Below are 23,293 nucleotides of genomic sequence, written 5' to 3' on the forward strand. Positions count from 1 at the left end.
TTGAAACCTAACTCCCAGCATCCCATGAAGATCATTATCTCTTTGATATATGTTTTCCTTACATTCTGAATGTACTAAGCTTTGAGTATATTTCTTTCTGTTACACCTTTTTCTGGGTGTATGTGTATGTGTTATAGTATGTAAGTGTATATATGTATAGCTACATTTATATATCTTATGTATGTGTGTGTATGTATATGTGTATGGTGTGTGTGTGCGGGCGTGTGCACGCACACTTGTTTTCCTCCTTTCTTTTAGGCAGACTTGGCTTAAATTTTTGACAGCTAATCATGCAGAACAATCCCTTCTTGGTGGATATGAAGATCTTCTTGTTCTATGACTTTGATTCTTGCTTATACTTTGGCTTTTTCCTTGCTTATACCTATTCTTTTGTTAGGTACTTCATAATTAAGGTTAGTGAAATCTGAGTTCAGATATCCAAATTATCTAGTATTCAAACACACTCTGTCCGTCTTCACCTCTCTTGGTTGGTGAATTCCACCAGGGTTACTGTACTGTTAGACCAAGAAGACAACCTTGTGCAGAATTACTCTGTGGTTATTCACTCTGGCTTAAAGCTCACATTTCTTATACTTTTCCTTAGAGATCTAATGTTAAAAATCCTTTGCACATGTTCCACTAAGAGTATGAATAATACTTGTGTTCCCATCAGAATCTCCTTGAGGTACTCTCAGTACTTCTTTGAATGTTTTACCCTGGAATTCATAGTTTTTACTCTCAGATCTTACCACATTTTCTGTAAGTATTTTATGAAGTGTCCTTTCTCCAGTACATGACTTCCCAATTGCTTTTTGTGTCTATAGCTTCCAATTTACTGTTTCTGAACTCTTATTCCATCTGAAGGGGTAAGTGTATTTTGATTGTTCAGATCTTGCTTCCTTATCTGTTTACTTTTTGTGATGTATTTTTGGGTCCTCGTCACCCTTTTCCCCCATATTTTTAAGTTTGTGCATAATGGGATTATGTTGTACATAATGGTGGGATTTGATGTTACATATTCCTACATTCACACAATATCAGAGTGTAATTTGGCAAATATTATTTTTTATTATTTCCCCTCCCCTCCCTTTCCTTTCCCTTCCCTTCCTCCCTTCCTTTTCCTCCCTTCTCTCTGTTCTCCCAATGTCCCTTTGATTGTCATGAGATGCCTAGCCATCTTTCTTTTTCTGTCTCCTCTCTAGCTTTCACATATGAGAGAAAACATGAACGTTGACTTTCTTAGTTTGGCTTATTTTGTATAACATAATGTTCTCAAGTACCATCCATTTTCTTGCAAATTACATAATTTCATTTTTCTTTATGGCTGAGTAAAATTCCATTGTGTGTATATATTGCATTTTCTTAATCCATTTATCTATTGCCAGACACTTAGGCTGGTTCCAAGGTTGGGCTATTGTGAATTCTGCTGCTATAAACATGAATATGCATATATCCCTATGGTATGGTGAGTTTAATTTTTTAGGATAAAGATGAGGGAGTGGTATTGCTAGGTCTATTGGTTCTATTCCTAGCCTTTTGAGGAACGTCCATGCTGACTTCCGTAGTGATTGTACTAATTTATAATCCCAACAGCAGTGTAAAAGTTTTCCTTTTTCTCCACATCTTCTCCAGCATTTATTATTGTTATTTTTTATTTTTAGTATTGCAGATTGAACTTAGGGGCACTTTACCACTGAGCTGCATCCTCAGCCTCTTCCTGCCTTTTTAAAAACATTTTGAGACAGGTGTCCTTAAGTTGCTTAGGGCTTCACTAAATTGCTGAGGCTGGCCGTGAACTTTCAGTCCTCCTGCCTCAGCCTTCTGAACCGCTGGGATTATAGGCATTTGCTACCATGCAGGGTTTACTGTTTGCATTCTTGATGGTTGCCATTCTGATTATAGGGAGATTCATTGGCCATTTATGTTTCTTTAGAGAAGTGTGTATTTAGTTCATTGCCCCTTTTACTAATTGGGTTTTTTAAAATGTTGTTTTTTGAATTCTTTATATATTCTAGATGTGAATTGTCTGTCAGAAGAATAACTAGCAAAGATTTTCTTCCATTATATAGGTTCTCTTTTCACATTCTTAATTGTTTTCTTTGCAATGTAGAAACTTTTTAACTTGATATCATTGCATTTATTAACTCTTGGCATTATTTCCTGATCTTCAGGGGTCCTATTGAGAAAGTTGTTGCCTACATCTTTATGGTGAAGTGTTGACCCTATCTGTATTCTCTTCTAGGAGTTGCATGGTTTCTAGTATAATTCCTAGGTTTTTGATCAATTTTAAGTTGATTTTTGTTCAGGGTAAGAGATAAGGGTCTATTTTCATTTTTTTACATATGGATAACCAGTTCTCCTAACACTATTTATAGTAACTGCAACAGCATGAATGCTTGGGCAGGAGTTATATAAACCAAATTGTTCTAAAAATACAGTTAATGAGCTGGGATTATGGCTCAGTGGTAGAATGCTCGCCTAGTACCTGGGAGGCCCTGGGTTCTATCCTCAGCACCACATAAAGATTAATAAATAAAATTAAAAAAGCATTGTGTCCAACTACAACTAAAAGTAATAAATAAATTTTAAAAAACACAGTTCATTAAAAGAAATTAAGATGTGATAGGGAGGTAAAAGAAAGTTTAGAATGTCCAAAATGTGAATAGAGAGAATGCAGAAGAGGTGTAGCAAGTGATGAGTATAGAAGGAAGAGAAAAAAATAGAAAAAAACAAAGAGAGAAAGAGAGAAGAGAATCTTACTGTTTGTGGGACAGAATAGGAAAGAGGAGTGAACAAAAGAAAACCAAAATAAACAAAAAACCTAACTCTTAAAAGACAAGACAAGGAATAATAACTATCCTAAAAAAATGCTAAAAATGAAGAAAAAGAAACAAATATGTATACTTATATGTTCATGGCTACATATAAATGATTAAAATATATGGGGGGTACGTTTACATTTACCTGAAGGGGAAGAGCCCACCAAGTATTTTGAATAGCACTAAAGATCAACCAGTGCTAATTCGATTATTGTAAGGATTAAGTGAAGGATTTACTACCATTATTCTAAATATTAAATGATAACCCATATAATGCATTTACCCAGAGGCACACAATATCCCCCCCCCCTTTTTCAAAAACAGTGCTTCACAAGTCAGTTGTATTCATTTAAATACATAATTAATGAATAATTTTGTATATGCGACTACAACACACATTTTATACAATAAGGCCAAGACCAACTTTGTCTTTCAGGGCCATATAGTACAAACCTAAAAAGTTAATTTAAAAATTGTTATTTCTTTTTTTGTTTCAAGCAAAAATAAAAATAAAAACAAACCTCACATGTTAAAAAATCAGGGAAATTAACAAAAGACTAATTTGCTAGCAACATGAAACTTGAGAAAAGGATGAGGTAGCTTTGAGTTCCTCTGACTGATATGGTGTTTTTGTCTTCCTTGGTAAGAGCCATTGTTTTTAGATTATATGCACTCTTTTATGTACATGTAGAAAGAACTTTCTAAAATTTGGTAGAAATCTGTACTGATTAAAAGACTTCCCAAGAAGTCTAAGTAACCTTATATTTTAGTCATAAATTGCAAGACTGAAATGTGTGACAACAGAATGAGGAAGCTCATCATGAACACAGGCTATCAGGGTGTCTTCTAAGTTTGTTTCCTGCAGCAGCTCATATTATCCCCTATAACAGTGTCATGAGGTTCTTAGTTGACAGGAGAAGAAATGGAAGAATAAATTTAAGTACTTTGCCTAAGGTCATATGATAAATAACAGAGCCATGTGTGGTGATAGCCTCATAAATGAAATGTTATCATCTTGTCATGTATTTTAATGTTTTCTCTATTATTTGTAGATACAAGAATTATAAGTACTTTTGTATTTTTTAATATGCTTTAGGGATGAAGAGAAGCCAAAGAACCCTATGGTAGAGTTGTTCTATGGAAGATTCCTAGCCGTGGGAGTCCTTGAAGGTACAGTTACATGTTTGCTTTTTATTAAATAAAAGAGATGTTGTTATCCATTAGTTCGATTGTCTTGATAGTGACTCTATATTTGTGGAATGATTTTTACTTTTAATTTGACTTACTGTCTGAAAGTCTCTTTTATATTGCTCCTACCAATCATTTTTACACAGAGCACAGAATTGAAAGAAAAGGTACAAAGTGCATTTTCACATGCTAATTGGTAGTTCATTTTATGCTTATGTTCTTTCCACTGAGAGAGCTTCTTTTATCCTGGGAGTTATTGAAATGAAGAAATTTATGGGATAGTAGGGAACTGACATGACACTCAAAAAGTTTCAGGTATTTGAACATTTTAGATTTGGGATTTTCAGATAGGAGATGCTTTATTGGTAATGTCTACGTAAATATTCCAAAATCGGAAACACTTCTGATCCTAAGCATTTTAGGTAATGTATATGTAGCATGTAATGGAGTTGAATGCCAGGCTTGGTATGATACTCAGTTTTTAAGTTTTCCTTTTTAAAATTTTTTTAATATTGAAAGCTGAATTTAGCAACTTAGCGTAGAGTGTTGCAGGATTCTCATTTTCTGAGTGATTATGAAATTATTTAGATTCTGGTTTTCAAGAAAGGATTGAATTCTGTCTTTTGAAAAATATGTTAAGGATGTTAATATTCATTCTATGCTAGATAACCTATTCCTTAAAATTTGGGAGTAGCTGGTTTTCTTAAAAAAGGTAAGGGAATCAGACTCATTTAGATATATCTTCATTTAGCAGTATTTAAAGTCCCAAACCATAAGGGAAAAACTACTCTTCAAAAATAGTTTTTCTCATATCACCCAGACCATCAACTTTTGAAAGTTTTTGTGGATCACCCAAAGTATAAAATTTGGACAATTGTTTTTCCTTCACATTCTTAAGTAGTGGATTCCCATGAAATTATGTTTGAAGTTGATAATTAGGCATAAAAAGGAAGTTACTAAGTCAGCTTTTAGTCAGGCATTTAAAGGGCTAGACTGAGAACATTGTTAGAACATTAGAACACTTTTGTCTACTTCAAATGCTAATGTTTATTATATAAATTTATATAAAGTGAAATATTTTACACAGTATTACAGTTATAGTATTCTGATTTTATGTGAAGTAGAACACTATCTGCAGCGGTGAATAGGTTCAATCAGGTTGAGACTGGGCACTGTATCTAATATGCTATGTGAGTGCTTCTACTTGGGTTACATTAGGTCTTACAACTGATTGTTATTAAGCCCAATGTGGTTGCACATGCCTATAATCCCAGCAACTCAGGAGGCTGATGCAGGAGGATCCCAAGTTTGAGGCCAGCCTTAACAGTGAGACCCTGTCCCAAAATAGAAATAAAAAGTTCTGGGAATAAGTAAATAATTCAGTGGAAGACTGCAATTCTCAGCACAGTAAAAAACAAAACAAAACAAAAAGGTCATTGTTTTTAGAATGCTTAGTTTGTCAATCAGTATTGAAATTTTTGTACTTGGTATCAGTAAGTTGCTCAAAGCTATTGTGCTGAATAAATGTGGCCTTAATATGTTTCCATTTGGACTCTGTTACAATAAAAGATAGTTTACTTGTAGAGCATTTTTCTTATCATTTTTACACTATTACATCATTTTTACATTGTTATTTCCCTAAAGCTTTATTTTGGACCATTGCTTCTCCTTCCGGGTGATTTTGGGTTTGTTTGCTAAAACACTCACACTGCAAACCTTCCTCAATGTTTTGAGAACTTCTAGTTCATCGACCTCTGCATTCCATTCCTCTTGGCCCTGGTCCTTACTTCACTTCCTTCCTTGTCCATCTGTACACATGGAAAAATAAGAATTCATACCCCATTTGAATCAAGTGTATGATATGTCAAGATCATTGTAATGTTTTGAGCAACTAATAAAAAAAATAAATAAAAGATCACTCTTGTAGGTACCTAAAACGGTCTTACCTCCACTCCTTTGTGGTCCCTGATTATTCTCTTTCCCTCATTTAGCTATTTATATTTTCTCTTCAGGTACTGAGTACTTAATGTTGCTGTGTAAAAGTCAACTGCTAGCCAGTTAAAACAGAGCATGGATTTGTAGTGATTGTGCAGAAGCAAAACCTTGGACAAGGTGCCTGGGAGAGCGAACAGAGCTTCAGTGGTCTCATATCTGCAACCCCACCTGGCAATGTTATTGGCTTTGTGTAATCACTGATCTCTGTCCTGTTTTCTGCAGTAACTATTTTCATCTTTTCCACTTACCTCCTTTCCACTCACCTTTTTCTCTTCATTCTCTCAGAAACGTATCACCTCAGATTTCAAGGATTTACTGTAAAACTGATGAAATGTAATTGACATGGGTTCTACTCAAGGCTCTGAGTTTATATCTGTTTCTTATTTTGTATGGTATTTCTTAACCACTGCCCAGATACAGGAGCTTCAGGATTCATCACCACCTCTACCATATTCTTTTTATCTGGGTCACCAAATAATAAAGGAAATATTGTTTTATATAAAGAACATTGTTATATGTGTTTAGAATTCCATCTCTGTATGCTTTCTCTTAGACCTTACTTCGTAATCTCACTTTTTCTTAGTATCTTTCACTTCTTCGTCTTCTCTGTCTTTATTATCAGTATTTAGATACATTCTGATATCTTATATCTTACCATTAAAAAAAAAAAAAAAGAATCCCTTCTCATACTTTTTCCCCAGAATCCCCTTTCATTCCTGTTTGGAGTTAAGCTACTTAAGAATGATGTTTGCTTCCCTATTTACTTCTCATTTACTCAATCCTTTCTGCTTTAGCTCCTGAGCTCACAGCTTCTCTAAAAGGGATCTATGGTTATTGATGTTCTACATACAGTACTTCTTAAGCCATGCTTACAGTTTGTCTGTGTATCTAAAGTCCTTGGGACTCAGCTTAGTTCCTATTTTCTTCCTATGTCATTCTTAAGCAGTTGCATCCACTGCCTTGATTTATAGTCAGTAAACACCTCTCCAGCTATTCATATCTTCAGACAAGGCTGTTAATAGTTACAGATTCATATATCCAGCTCTCCTTTCACATTGAAGTCTCAATGGACCATTCTGAATCAGTGATTTCCATGACTGCTTCAAAACAACTGTTAAAGGTTTTTTGTTGTTGTTGTTCTCCCTTTGGTAGTGCTACTTTCAGCTCATAAAATCAATCTGATTCTTCATGCTAGGAATCTGAGTGTCATTATTGATAAATTCCTTGTTCTGCTGTCTTCTTTCCCATTTTACAAGCCAATTGGTTAAGTCAACACCTAATCTACATACCTTTATTTCTGTGTGGATTCTGCAGTTGTCTCCCAATGGTCTGTTACCCACTTGGCAAAGAGGCTAGAAAGGTATTTCAAGACATAGATCTAATTCTGTTATTCCTATATTTAACTGTTCAATGACTTCTTGATATATTCTGAATATAGTGAAAAAATTTCTTAGTAGCACTATGCAACCTTGTAAATTTTAAGCCTACTGGATTTTTCATTGCTATCCTCTTGTTTTCCCAAGCTGTACTGGCTTTGCTTTGGTTCCTTAAGTAGGCCAAGTTCTCTATAGCTTTAAAGTCTTTGCCATGCTTATTCCCTGGACAAGAATACTTGCTAGCCATCTACCCCACTCTGGCCTGGCTAACTTCCACTCACTGTGGAAGCTTAAAGTCACTTTGCCACCAATGTCTTTCCTCTACCTGCTAGGACTAGGTTAGCTCTCCTTCTATGCCCTCTCATATTTTTAATAATATCTATAATAATAAGCAATATTTTTAATATCTCTATATTTTTAATAATATCTATATTTTTAATAATATCTATAATATAAAGCAATAATTGGCTTATAGTATATGAGCAGTTAACATATATAGTATCTTTCAAACAAAACAGAGTTTCTTCAACTCAGGACCCTATCTCTTCCTCACTGCTATGTGTTGTATGCTCAGTATTTATAGTTTCTTGTCCTGAGATGGTGCTTTTTACAAGAGTTTATATATATTGTGTGTACATGTATATATGTATAACCAATAGGAAAATTTATAATAATTCTTTATTCTCTGTAATATAATCAAATCACTTTTACAGGTAAAGATTCCGTATATACATTCACTTTAGTAGCTGAAAAACTGTGTTGACAAGATTAATTTAATTAACTTTTCTCCTTTCTATAGGTAAAAAATTTGAAAACACTGAAATGTTTGGTCAGTATCCACTTCAGGTCAATGGGTTCAAAGATCTGCACGAGTGCCTAGAAGCTGCAATGATTGAAGGAGAAATTGAGTCTCTACATTCAGAGAATTCAGGAAAATCAGGCCAAGAGGTGAGCTTAGCACTTTCAATATCTCCATACTTCTCCAGGTCTTTCTTAAAATGACATAAAGCACAATTTAAGGTTCTAACAATTACTAATAATGGAGAAAATACTCAGAAAAAAATGTGTTTGGGTTTAATTTTGGTAACTTAGACATATGTGGAAATTATTTCACAATTTCAACTATGAATCTATGTAAAATTATCACTTAAACTTATCTCAATAAATTTATTTTGTTGTTAAAAACCCATCTTTATATGTTTTTTTAGTCAAGATGCTAGCCATTAGCAGTATGTTAGTCCTACATGTTAAAAAAAGAAAAACATTGATATTAGGGTAGATTTTTCTAGAGGTGTATATTACTATTATCAAATATTGTTGGCATTTATTCAGTCTTACATAGGAAATACTCCGTTTTTTGTAAAATTGCTGATTGCATAAAGTCTAATGGAAAAACTTACTTTCTCAAGAAAGAAGTGATTAAAAAAAACATAAACCTTTTATTTGTCTCCCCTGGTTTGTTTCTCTCCACCTTTCTTTGTTTCTCTATCTTTCTTCAGCACCATCTCTGTATCTATCCATTCACATATTTTATCTGTTGGGGAGTGTTGACACTATAATAGAAAACAAAATGCAGATCATGTGCCCGGCAATCAGTCCTTGTGCTACAGAGTGAAACAGTGACGGATAGTTGTCTAGATGTAAATTCCATGCAGGAGTGTATATATGTTTATCTCTGTGGTTCACTATTGTATCCTTAGTGGGTAATGTGGTGACTGCAGATAGAATCACATTGTAAGTATGCAGGGTCATGCTTAGCAAAAAGAATCTAAGGTAATAATGAATAGGCAGGTGTTTAGTAATTAAATATTAAGTAATAATATCTCTGTTTATTTAAGAAAGTCTTGGGTTCTTGTTTATTTGAGAATAAATGGCATTTGTCTAAATTGTAAGTTTAGACAATTTTAGACAATAAATTTCTCAGAATGTGTTAGGGACACATGGCTGTAGTTATAGTGCATATAACAATTTTTAACTTATTCAGTAAGTTTATTTAGTATATCATTCCAGAAATTTAAATTCATAGCTTTTGCAGTTCTCATTGTGGAAAAAAGAAAATAGATCCCCAGAAATCTTTCCTGTTTGCTGTTAAATAAAAGGGTAATGAGTTTGCGGCATAAGGACATGGACGGCATTTTTCCTTATATTGGCAGAGTAGTTTTAAGTGAAATATACTATGTTCTATTGTTAAATAATCTTCCTCACATATTTATATTTTTTAAATAAAAATTGATTATTTTTACATAGAATCTGAAGTCTATTTTTTCTCCAACACATGTTGTTTTTATTCTCCATCATTTTACTGGCTTTATACTCTAAATGCTGTATAGTCCAATGTGTATTTTCTGTCTGGTTTTTCCATCTCACCTAAGGAATTCAATGGTTTGTCGTTTTCTCTGAATTAGCAGTCTGAAAACAATCTCAATAACAGCAAATTTGGTTAACTATGATCCCTGTTATCAGTTGTCTAGATTTGTTAGAGATAATAGTTTTCTTAATTCAACTTGTTTTAAGAGACTATCATAGACTAGAGTTTAATATCTTTTATTTATTTATATTTTTGGTACCAGGGATTGACTTCAGAGGCACTCGACCACAGAACCACAAGCCCTGTTTCATGTTTTATTTTGAGACAGGGTCTCACTGAGTTGCTTAGCGCCTCATTGCTGAGGCTAGCTTTGAACTCGAAATCCTCCTGCCTCAGTCTCTTGAACTGTTGGGATTACTGGTGTGTGCCACCACGCCTGGCTTTACTATCTTTTTTATTAATATTTAAATTAGTTTATATTTCATTATCTCTTCAAAGTATTTTATTTCTTCATGAAACCATTGATCTTTCTTAATACCACATACTCAAACAAACCAAGAAAAATATTCAAACCAAAATATTTAAATAAAATTTTAAATTATTTTAACTAATATTAATTGTGTTGAATTTTTAAATAATTTTAATTATTTAAAATTATGGACTATATTAAATTGGTATAATTCCTGTGAATAATGGCTTTTTCTTCTTACTTAATATTTCCTAAAAGATGATTTTACTTTGACAAACACACAAAAATCTTTTTTTGTTGAAGTGGCTGCAGACGACTAATATAGGAAGGGCTCCAGTGTCTAAAATTACTTAAGTTAAAACATTCAATGGGTTATGAATTTTAAATTTCTGGAATGATATACTAAATAAGCTTACTGAATGAGTTTAAAATGGTTATATGAAATATAACTACAGCCCTGTGTCTCTTAACTCTGGTGACACATTCTGAGAAATTTATCCTTGGGAATTTTGTCATTATATGAATAACAGCACACCTACACAAACCTGCATGGTCTAGATCAATCACTAGTCATGGCTTCTTGTACCATGAATCAAGAGACACAATAAAATGAGATATCTGAGATAAATGTGGTACTTGAGGGTGCTGCCAGAATATAATGAATGACATACTGTTTTGCGGTAAAGGTTTATTTTATTTTGTTTTTTATTTTATTTAAATAAGTAGAGGAAACATACTCTAAAATAATTATAGAAACTAGTGTAGTAAATACAGAAGTGAGTAACATTTATTGTCATTAAGTATTATGTTCTGTACATAGTTATATATGGTATAGTTTAATTGACTAGCAATGCAGGTCTGTTCATACCAGTTTGGACTACAGATGTATCAGTAATGCCTTGCACTAGGACATCATGAGGTGACAGGAAGTTTTAAGTTCTATTATGATCTTACAGGACCACTCTCATACATGCATTCCATCACTGACAAAAACATAGTTATTCTGAGCATGGTTGTTCTCACAAACTACTTTTCTAATTTAAATTTTTTTAAAATTTTTAATTTGTTCTTTTCAGATATATATTACAGTAGAGTATATTTTGACATACTATGCATTACATAGAGTATAGCTAATTCTAATTAGGATCCCATTCTTGTGGTTGTACATGATGTGGAGTTACACTGGTCATGTATTCTGATATAAGGGTAGGAAAGGTATGTCCGATTCATTCTATTCTTTTTCCTGTACCCATCCTCTCTCCCTTCCCTTCACCCCCCTTTGTCTAATCCAGTGAATTGCTATTCTTATCCCCTACCCTGTTGTGTGTTAGCATCCACATATCAGAGAGATCATGCAGCCTTTTTTTTTTTTGAGAGGGGGAGGGGTTGGCTTATTTCACTTAGCATAATAGACTCCAGTTCCATCCATTCACCAGCAGAAATCATAGTTGTTTTTTAATGACTAATATTCCACATTTTCTTTATCCATTAATCTGTTGAAGGGTACCTAGATTGGTTCCCTAACAGCTATTGTGAATTGAGCTGCTGTAAACATTGGTGTGGTTGTGTTGCTCTATTATGATGATTTTAAGTCCTTTGGGTATAGTGGAGTGGAATAACTGGGTCCAATGGTGATTCCATTCCAGGTGTTCTGAGGAATCTCCATACTGCTTTCCAGAGAAGTTGCACCAATTTGCAGTTCCACCAGCAATGTATGAGTGTACTTTTCCTCCTCAATATCTTCGTCAACATTTATTGTTGCTTATATTCTTGATAATTGCCATTCTGACTGGAGTGAGGTGGAATCTTAGTGCAATTTTGATTTGCATTTCTCTAATTGCCAAATATATTGAACATTTCTTCATATATTTGTTGACTGATTGTATTTCTTTTTCTATGAATTGTCTGTTTAATTCTTTTGCCCATTTATTGATGAGATTATTCGCTTTTTGTTGTTGTTTATGGTTGTTTTTTTTGAGTTTTTATATCTATCTGTAGTACAGGTGGCAAAGATTTTCTGCTATTCTGTAGGCCCTCTCTTTATACTCTTGATTGTTTCCTTTGCTATGAAGAAATTTTTGGCTGATACCATCCCATTTATTGATGAGGAAATGCTTTCATAACGAACTATTACATCCTTTTGTGTGAGGTATAGAAGCTAATTATGTTTCCTAGACTTTATGTCTTAGAGAACAACTTGCCACAATTTGGGTCATTTTATTTCTCTCAGTCATTGTAGATTCACATGAATTAAAATGTGCAACTATTCAATTTTAATGGTGACACTTAAGTATTATGATAAAATGTGAAAGTAACAGTTCTTGAAGTAGACTTGCATGAATATCATAAAATTGAGTATGGAATATTATGCTAAGAGGTCAAAAGTTTTATTTATGAGATATATGATGTAATGTTTTAAAATTTTACAGTACTTAAGGTTGTGAATATGAAGTAACTCAAACATTCTTGCCAGTGACAAGGAAGATCAAAATAAGTAGAACACTTTCTTGTCAAATTTTAAACTTGAAATGTTTTTAATATTAGATCTTTCACAATATTTATCTACTCCATTTTAGGTACTATCCTTATAGGAAATTTCTTAAATCTTGACTTTGGGTAAAAAATAACCTATATTCAATTCAGGAAATCTCAGTTCAGCTAATTAGTTGCAATTTTGGAGGGAGAAATAATATTGAATAACCATTTATTTTATTAGCTTTAATTTTAAAAAGTAATTTTTCAGATCCTAGTCATTTCAGATTGCCAGGTGTGTATCATTTCCTGTTTTTAGATATTCAAATTTAAGTTAATATGTTCTTAGTTTATTGATGGATGTGTGGTGGTATTTTGTGCCACTTGAAATCATCATACATGGTAAAATATATGCAGCAATTTCTTTTTATAGTAGCATATTGCAAGGCTTATAGAAATAAGTGATTCAAAAATATTTGTTACATGATGCTTTACTTCTGAATTTCTTGATTTGCAAGTTTTAAAAATTTCCTTTGGAAAATTGAAAATGGAGCCCCCATTTGACCCAGCTATCCCTCTCCTCGGTCTATACTCAAAGGACTTAAAAACAGCATATATACATTAATTAAATAAATATTTATACTATATTAAATAAATAAATTTATTATATATTAAATAAATATATATCATATATTTATATATTAAATAAATAAATATATTTAATACATAAATATATTATATATTAAATATATTGTTATATATTTAATATATACTAAATAAATAATATATATATTAAATAAATAAATTTCTGTTATATATTAAATAAATAAATTTTCTTTCTCTTTATGTAAATAATATGTTTATATAAAACTTGAAACCATTATATAAAAACAAATTTTATATGAAATTTGGTTGAGTTGTTTTTATTCTAATTTGTTATATATGACACCAAATGAACAAATAACCCAATCAATAAATGGGCCAAGAAATTGAACAGACACTTCTCAGAAGATTATATACAATCAATCAACAGATATATGAAGAAATATTCAACATCTCTAGCAAATAGAGAAATGCAAATTGAAACCACTCTTAAGATTTCATTTCACTTCAGTCAGAAGAGCAGCTATTAAGAATACAAACAACAATAAGTGTTGGTAAGGATGTGGGGAAAAAGGCAGAATCATTTATTGCAGGTGGGACTACAAACTGGTGCAGCCAATGCAGAAAGCAGTATGGAGATTCCTTGGAAAACTCAGAATGGAACCACCATTTGATCCAGCTATCCCACTCCTCAGTCTGTACCCACAGGACTTAAAAACAGCATGCTACAGGGACACAGCCATATCAATGTTTATAGCAGCACAATTCACAATAGTGGATGCCCTTCAGTAGATGAATGGATAACGAAAATGTGATATATATATATATACACACACACACACACACACACACACACACAATGGAATTCTATTCAGCATTAAAATAGAATGAAATTTGATTGAATTTTATGTTTCATTCAATAGTTGTCAATTGACATTGTGGGTGAATAAAGTATAATACTTTCAATATACTGCTAAAGATGGAAGACTTGTTACTAAGCTTTGGTTTTAACCACTGTTTTTTTCTTTGGGTTAGAATTTCTAATGTAATGAATTATCTTGTAAGAAAGATGGTTGTTAGAAGATTTTTCTCTTTACTGATTATGAGTAATACCCACTCTTGGAATTTTTAAAAGGTGTGGAAAACTTAGGAAGAAGTTGAGTTTAAACTAAATTTTGTACTCAGTTCTTTGTGATGTCAGAGATGTGATGGTGTGCATAAAAATGTTAGTGTCAATTTGCTGTGTCTAAAATTTCAGTGGAGAAAACAGAAACGTGATATGAAGTTTTTTGTTTGTTTTGTTGTCTTTCAGCATTGGTTTACAGAACTACCACCTGTGTTAACATTTGAGTTATCAAGATTTGAATTTAATCAAGCATTGGGAAGACCAGAAAAAATTCACAACAAATTAGAATTTCCTCAGGTTTTATATTTGGACAGGTATGGTTTACTGTACAACATGACTTAGATTCTTAATAGTTTTAATAAGCAAATGAAGAATTTATTGTTTTTATAGGAAAAAATATTTATTTTCTTAGAATAAATCTTTTGCATGATATGTCTGATACCATTTAACAAGGAAAATTTAGAGCTCATGTTATATTAGAAAAGTATAGTTACTGGGAATAATTCTATAAGGAAATTTAAAAATGAAGTTATTTTTATAATCAAAATTCTGTTTGAATTTTAGAAAACACTTTTGTATTATCTGATATTTTATTGTAAAATTCAAATGAATTGATTCTTTGTGATGTTTAGACTGAAGATTGTTTCTGCTTCCAAGATATTTGAGACTAATTTGAAATAATTGCTAAATAATTTCAAAAATAATTGTTGAAAGTAGTTAATAATTTTTTTTCCCCTGATAGATACATGCATAGAAACAGAGAAATAACAAGAATTAAGAGAGAAGAAATCAAGAGACTTAAAGATTACCTCACAGTATTACAACAAAGACTAGAAAGGTACTTTAACTTATATGAAATTTTAACTATGGGAAATTACATATTTGTTGACTGTCTAGATTTTTTATTGTAAATGTAGGAGTAATTCATCATTCTGGATTGATATATTGCTTGAAAGATTTAGTTTTGAGTTTTGTTCGAAACTAGAAATAATCTATAGTCAAGTATAGAACATTGTTCTAGCATTTGATGTTAAATATTTCATTGTCAAGAGGTAATGCCTGTGGTGTTGAAAGTAGAAGTGAAGTTGCATTAATCTAGTATTGAGCATGAAACTAAACATTACTTTTGAGCTTTCTATTAAAATGAATAGCACCTAAGTTTTTCCTCTCAACACACAGGATGCAAACTCAAATAACTGTCAGGGCCTTTTAGAAGCTTCATGAAGGAGGGAACCAGGTGAGGATTAAGGTTGTGGTGAGAGAAACACAAACAGCACACCTGAGCATAGACGAAACAAGTGCTTTCTAGTACCGGTGGGTCATGCCTTGTGTAAATGGGGTCTCATTATTGTGTAGTGCTTCACATTATTTCCAAAAGAAGCCAGCATCTAGACTGTTGAACTTTCTGCAAATGGGTGAATCAAAAATATATAGACTAAAATGTGGCCTGAGAGATTCCCCTTTGCAACTTCTGACCTGATCTTTATTCCCTTATTTTAGTTTTATTTTGCAAATTGAAGCCTAATTTTTTTGTACAAAAATAACACATCTTATTATAATTTGTATTCTTACAAAGTATCAGTAACCATTTTGAGAGATTCAAATGGTGTTTGGAGATGGAATTCTCAGTTTCTATCTTCCTGTTCAGATACAATTTAGACTGGTTTTTGTAAGTTTAACAGTATATACATACTTCAGTCTCAGTCAGATTTTGTTTCCTTCTGTCTTAATCAGCATTTGTTTCTTCCTTTGAGGAACATCTGATTATGTTTTCTTCTTGAATGCATAATCAGTTTTGCCTTCTTCATTTGAAAGCAAATTAATTTCCTTGTTGAGAGTTTTTGAAGTATTATAACATATTTTGTAAGAATTCTTTTTAAAAATCTGTATGTGCTCTCTATAAAAATAAAAACCTTCATATATTTTATTTTTTTTTTACTTTTTATTTTTTCATATATTTTATGTAACAGATATTTAAGTTACGGTTCGGGTCCCAAACGATTCCCCTTGGTGGATGTTCTGCAATATGCATTGGAATTTGCCTCAAGTAAACCTGTCTGCACTTCTCCTGTCGATGACATCGATGCTAGTTCCCCACCTAGTGGTTCCACACCATCACAGACATCATCAAGGTGAAGTTTCCTTTGTGAATCTGGCAGCTGTTTGCCTGTATTACATGCAACTGATGGAAGGAAGGTTTTAGAAAATGTGTGCTCTAACTTACTTAGAAGATTTTATGTCTTCTGGGAGCATTCTTATTTCAGTATTTTAGTAGAGTTTATGTTTCCAAATTAAACTTTTCATAGTTTTTTTTTAATGTTCAGAATTATATTGTACATTGATTTGGTATAAGTTATATAAGTTTCAACTGTTTGTCAACCATCAAAATAATGCCTTTAAAATAAAATTTATTAGTGTATATAAGCTGATAAATTTTAGAAAGAGAAAATCTTTTTAATTTCAGCATGCATTAGTTTTCTTTTTCTTCTTAAATGTGAGCAAGCCATTTTTACTGTAATATCAATTTTGTCTTTATAATAATGGAGTCCTCATGCATTACAAATCTCATCAGAATATTAAGTCAATCCGTGTATTTCTTTTCTATGATCTGTTCTTTTTGAAATTATAGGGTAACTCAGTGCTGTATGTTGTCTAGTGCTTTAGTTTGAAGACTTAATGAGAAATATTTTATGCTTTCAAAATGCAGCACAACAGAACTACAGGGAGTTCCTTCTTCAGAACTGCCCAGCACATCTCCTCCATCAGTTTCTGCAGTTTCATCGAGGTCAGTAATACACAAACCATTCACTCAGTCTCGGATACCTCCAGATTTGCCCATGCATCCAGCACCAAGGCACATAACAGAAGAAGAACTTTCTGTGCTGGAAAGCTGTTTACATCGCTGGAGGACAGAAATAGAAAATGACACAAGAGGTAAGAAGCTTCTCATACTGTAGTTAATGTCACCTCAGATGAATATGTAAAATATTAAATTGAGAAGGGAAATCACTTGTGGATTTCATATTTAAATATTATAGTCATTTTTTTTTTCTAGAAGAGATTTTAGTCAGATAACTTAGTTTGCCTTCCCATTTTTATGATGGTAATATCAAATTCACAGGGACCAAGAGTTTCCTCAGATAACTTAACTGATTAATGACATAGCAGATGGTATGATTTTCTAGTTTAGTGTTCTAAATATATATCAAACTGGTATTCACAGCTACTCTATTGGTGAAATGTCGTACAATGACAGAGTTTATATTTCACCTGATGTTTGCATAATGAACAAGTTCAAGTGATAAAGAAGTTTTCTTTAGGCTTAAGAGTTAGAAATGTGAATTTTCGTTTTGAATCTCCTCTCTACTGAAGATATGATCTGTGAACCCAGTGCCAGTATAGAACATAGTTTAACTGGCATGTAGCAAAATAGGAAAAATAAGGATGGTGCTCTGTGTGTGTGTATGTGTGTATGTGTTAGACTTCAATCTATCTTTTCTTTAAAGAAACTCATCTTTATTCTGAAATTATCTCCTTATTTTTAACATAGACTTTTGATTTTTAATGAAATCATATTGTTCATGTTCATGGGGGATTTTATTTATTGTATATTTTCCTTATATGTCAAAACATAATATCCTTTTATTGGCTCCCAATTTTATGCTAATTAATCAATCTCTTAAAATTAAAAGAAAATAGGAGCTACTGTTTAATACTACAGGTTGAAATTATATTGAACACATTGATTATTGGATTCTATATGACCAACTTGACACTCTGTGACAATATGTGAATAAGTGATCCAATATAATAGAGCGTAAATCATGGTGACTAACAATTAGCATTAGTGCTGTAAAGATTTTCTTCCTTAGTATTTTTGTATGGGGAATTTTTAAATATTTGAACTTGCTAACAAATATTAAGTAAACACAATATTCTCGAACACTATGCTAGGCATCGGATAATTCTCCACTTGGGCATGGCAGGCTGTTTCTATAAGATCATATTCTTAAGGGTGAAAGTTTGGAAGCTTTTTATACCAAGTAGTGGCACTGATGGAGAAGAAATGAGGGTACTTAAAATAATCCTCGGAGACAGGTGACACATGTAGGTCAATGATAGGTGAGAAAGGAATCAGGAAGGGTTCCTGTGGTTCATAATAGTTTGAGTACTGAACATTATACTTTAAAAAAAGGCAAAGACAAGCAGGTTCCCTTGAAGAAGAAGAAAGCTAAGGTAGATTTGAGGAGTGTGAAGGAAATTCGTATAATACTGTGGTCCTCAGGTGTTTGTTTCCTCTCATCTCTATTGATAGTAGATGTTAACAGTATTTTTTTTTTAACTCTTAATAGAACCCCAACACATTGATATAATATAATTTATTTAATTTTCATAATGATATATTGCTGGCTTTTCACACATATATTTATATACTTTTGTAAGTACTATATAAATGTGCCACTTGTGGTTCAAAGTGTGTATATCTTAAATACTGATGATTCAAGATTGTCTCTTCAAAACACTGAATCAAGCTGTGTGTGAGAAAGCCTGTCTCTCAGTGCCCTCCCAAACCCTGGGGACTTTTAATCTGTGGTAGTCTAGGAGTGAAAAATGTGGTACATCAGTGTCTTGATGTGTATTTCCTTAATTATGAACGAAGCTGAATATTCATATTTTTCTGTGAATTACTTAGGTCATTTCCTTTTTTTGGTAGTTCTGAAGATGGACAAGGACTTACCACTGAACTATGTCCCAAGCCCCATTTGCCTATTTTTTTATATTGAGCCATTTACCTTTTTCTTAGTACTTAGAACATTTAATGTATTATAGATATTAACTTTTTGCCTATAGTTTAGGTTGTAAATAATCCCGATTTATCATTTGCCCTTCTTTATACTGATTCTTGTTTGTTTTGTTTTGAAAATATATGGTTTTTGAAGTTATGGGTGTGTTTGCAGGGTCTTCTGCTTTATTTATGGTTCCTGGGTTTTCTATCAGGTAAAGACAGGTCTTTCTCTGCTCTAAAGTTTCTATTATTTTCTTTGATCTTTCATGGTTTCTTCCTGATTCTTTTGTTGTGATTACACTTTAGTTTAGCCATTTCCCTAATAACATAGATATTTAGATTATCTTGAGTTTTAAAAATTATTATGGAAAACATAGTTATGAACATTCTTATATCAGAGTAGTTTTATAGAATTATTTTCTACTGTAAATAGAAATAATTGGAAATGAGAGCCCCATAATTATATTCCCATCGGTGATTTTAGTGGGTTTTTATTCACTTATATATATGTGCATGAATTGTGGTGAAGTTATTTTCTTTTATTCTTAAGTTATTTCATTTTAGTATGTAAGGGTTAGCTTTAATTTTTATTGAGTCCATCTTTTATATTAGGACTTGAAAAACAAACTTTGGTTGTATCAGCTCTGCAAATTTTCTAGATGATACATTTGCTTTGGTTTTTCCCTGTACATTTGCGACATATCTTTTATGAAAGAGAACTATATCTCATTTTACACAGATCCAGATGGTAACATTTTATGAAATGTTTCAGAAATTTTCCTTTTTCCTCTAATATGTTTATAGGTAAACTTTCATCCTGGTCTTATAATTTTCAGTAGAAATACACTTGATGTTAATCACTAAATGTCACCTTACATCATTAGATTTGCAGGAAAGCATATCCAGAATCCATCGAACAATTGAACTGATGTACTCTGACAAATCCATGATACAAGTAAGTGAAATTTTTAGCTAATAATCATTATCAAAATTGCTTACATGTATTTTAAGTTAAATTCTTTGTTACATGTTTTGTTATAAATTTTATTATAAAATAACAAAAAAGCTAAACGATGTACATTTTTTAATTACAAGTGAATGGGAAAAATTTCATGACAAATTATATAACAGATTTTCTCCATTCAGTTGTATTATTCTGAACCTATTGCTTACACATTTTATAGTTTTACAATGCAATTTATCAAAAAGTTTCAAAAGGTCTCAATTTTTTGGAAAAGTTCTATAGGAAAAAATATTTGATTGTTTTAAGGATACAGGATGTGTTGAAAAACCCTAAAGCTCAAAGCATTTTAACTTCTGGCATATAGTATATAATTTATTTTGCTAGCCACCAGTTATGAAGTTTTGGAAAAATCATGTATTATATAGAACACTTCACCCTGAGTTCTATATTCAAGAAAAAATAAATAGATCAACAAATACCTACACAACAAATGTATTTTGAAAGTTTCAGATAATCATTCTCATATGCATACACACATTTTACGTATCTTTAGCTTTTTTAATTTCCCTCTTTTTTGTGAGTTTATAGTTTAATATTTTTTAAATTCAAGATTTTAATTCTAACCTATTAGAAAAATGTGCATCCATGCTTCCTCTCAAATTGATAGTTTGGGGTTTCATAGAATGTGGTATTGTTAGACTACTAATAGTTGCAGTTTAACTTTTTTTTTTCTTCTTTTTTTAGGTTCCTTATCGCTTACATGCTGTTTTAGTTCATGAAGGCCAAGCTAATGCTGGGCACTACTGGGCATATATTTTTGATCATCATGAAAGCAGGTGGATGAAGTACAATGATATTGCTGTGACAAAATCCTCATGGGAAGAATTAGTGAGGGACTCTTTTGGTGGTTATAGAAATGCCAGTGCATACTGTTTAATGTATATAAACGATAAGGCACAATTCTTAATACAAGGTAAGAGTATAAAATATATAGTGTAGTATATAGTTTTAAATAAGTGGCACTTCAGTGGGACTCTGTCCTGTGCTGTAATTATTAATTGACACAGAGGGTGATGTTCCATGTTTAGGTAATTGGAAGTGAGAAAGCTGGAATTGAAAAGTTATTGTCCAGAACTGAGAGCTGGCATACATTTCGTACTTAAGAGTTGGCTATGAAATGTAAATCTGACCCTTTTTCTCCTTTCTAGAAACCTTTTAATGATTACACCCACTTAACTAACTCATTTAAACGCCTTAGCCTAACAGAAGGCCTGTTTTCTGGCCTCTGTGTGCCTTTCCAGCTTCAGTTATCACCTTCGTTCATTTTGAACTTCATATACTTCACTGGTATTTGAGTTACTTTCTGTATTCAGCTCACATCAAACCACTCCACACATTTATATCTCTGTGTTCTTAAGTGTTTTATTTTTTGCCAGTAGTGTTCTTCATTTTTCTCTTGCCTAATTCCTACTCCTCTGTCAAGATTCAATTCAGGTGTCATCTCTGTAGTTTTTCTTAACCTGCCAGGAAGTACCTCTCCTTGTGCTATCCTAGCATGCTTACATTGGCCATTTATTCTTGTATATTATAGCTGTCTTCGCTCTGATCTGCTCAGAGTTGGAGTCCATGGCTTACCATACCCTAATCTTTTTGTTTCTAATATGAGCTCTGCATATAGAAAACATTTTGTTGAAGCTGATAAAATCAACTTTTGTTTTTAAGCATTCAGCAAAAACAAGCAGTCCACTTATAGCTGAAAATGTGAAGTTTATTTTGTTTGTGTGCATAGTAGAGGTCGAGTGAGTCTTTTAAATAGTATTTATATAATGTTTTAAAATATCTTGTTATATTAATTTTTATAATTGTGTATTTTTATTACTATGCATTACTGCTTCAGATGAAAAATAATTTTAGTTTTATTTTGAGCCTCATAAAATTGTGAGTTACTTTGAAAAGTTTTACTTCACAAGTAATCAAACATCTGGTATTTTCTGAAATAAAAACCTCAGTGTTGGAGTAGTAAAAAATTTTCTCTTCAGAGTAAAAACAAGTGACAGAATTACCTAAATGACTTATCAAATATTTGTATCATTGTTTTTTCTGAAAAGCATTTGGAATTTTTATAAAATTTAAAGTATATTGATATGGTATACTGTAATAATACATAGTATATGTTCCATTTGAAATAATATGTAGTATATAACCTTATTTGGAGCTTTGCATTTTTCTTTTAACTCTTAATTTTATACTAGTTTTTGAAATATGATTTGCAGAGGAGTTTAATAAAGAAACTGGGCAGGCACTTGTTGGAATAGAAACATTACCACCAGATTTGAGAGATTTTGTTGAGGAAGACAACCAGCGATTTGAAAAAGAACTTGAGGAATGGGATGCACAACTTGCCCAGAAAGCTTTGCAGGAAAAGCTTTTAGCATCTCAGAAACTGAGGGAGTCTGAGTCTTCTGCGACAACAGGTTTGTCCATTTTTATTAAGTTGTATTTTATTATCAGCAAACTTACATTTGTTATTATTGTGTTATAAAAATAAGATATGCTTATCGAATTTAAAAAAAAATCCTTAAACTTTTAAGTATGAAGAAGCCAGTAGAAATTATCTGAAATTCCACAGTCAGTTATAATCACAGGTAACATCTTAATTACCCATTGGCCAGGCATCATTGTTTGCATGTAGACCTTTTTTCAACATAAGTGTGATGATTCTGCTGACTTTCTAACTACCCTGCCTACTTTGAGTGAGCTAGTCTCTTAGCAAGAAGCAAGAAAAGCTGTGAAATAAGCAAGCAATGCAGCCAGTTCACTAAATCTATTAGAAGAATGAACTCTAATAATTTTGGATTTTAGAGAATGATACTATTGGTATATCCATATATATTTTATGTAGTATTGAAATAGCACCATCAATACAGGATATTTTATTTTAGAAATTACTTAAGATTAAAAACAAAGTTAGACAAAATAAACTGTTTACTTTATTCCAAATTTAAAAAAATATAGACCTATAAAACAGAGATTAAATTTAAATACTAAAAAATGTCATTCTTGACAGGCATAGTGGTGTAAGTCTATACCAGTGACTTGGGAGGCTGAGGCAGGAGGATTGCAATTTTGGCAACTTAGAGAAACCCTGTCTCAAAAAAAAAAAAAAAAAATAAAAATAAAAAGGGGA

General features: G+C 32.1%; 1 protein-coding gene across 4 annotated transcripts in view; it reads left to right on the forward strand.

Annotated features, from left to right (window-relative positions):
- The window catches only part of Usp25 (ubiquitin specific peptidase 25), an 83,562-nt gene that overhangs the window by 19,854 nt on the left and 40,415 nt on the right, over positions 1 to 23,293 (forward strand). For all 4 annotated transcript variants that reach the window (XM_015478315.2, XM_048803524.1, XM_048803522.1 and 1 more), the window contains 9 exons: positions 3,916 to 3,989; positions 8,178 to 8,326; positions 14,543 to 14,670; positions 15,099 to 15,194; positions 16,327 to 16,488; positions 17,064 to 17,290; positions 20,027 to 20,097; positions 20,851 to 21,079; positions 22,380 to 22,580. In XM_015478315.2, coding sequence (XP_015333801.2) covers positions 3,916 to 3,989; positions 8,178 to 8,326; positions 14,543 to 14,670; positions 15,099 to 15,194; positions 16,327 to 16,488; positions 17,064 to 17,290; positions 20,027 to 20,097; positions 20,851 to 21,079; positions 22,380 to 22,580 — 1,337 coding nt within the window. The remainder of the gene's footprint in view (positions 1 to 3,915; positions 3,990 to 8,177; positions 8,327 to 14,542; positions 14,671 to 15,098; positions 15,195 to 16,326; positions 16,489 to 17,063; positions 17,291 to 20,026; positions 20,098 to 20,850; positions 21,080 to 22,379; positions 22,581 to 23,293) is intronic.

This window comes from Marmota marmota, unplaced genomic scaffold (genome assembly GCF_001458135.2).
Source record: "Marmota marmota marmota unplaced genomic scaffold, marMar, whole genome shotgun sequence".
In the NCBI taxonomy this organism is placed as follows: domain Eukaryota; kingdom Metazoa; phylum Chordata; class Mammalia; order Rodentia; family Sciuridae; genus Marmota; species Marmota marmota.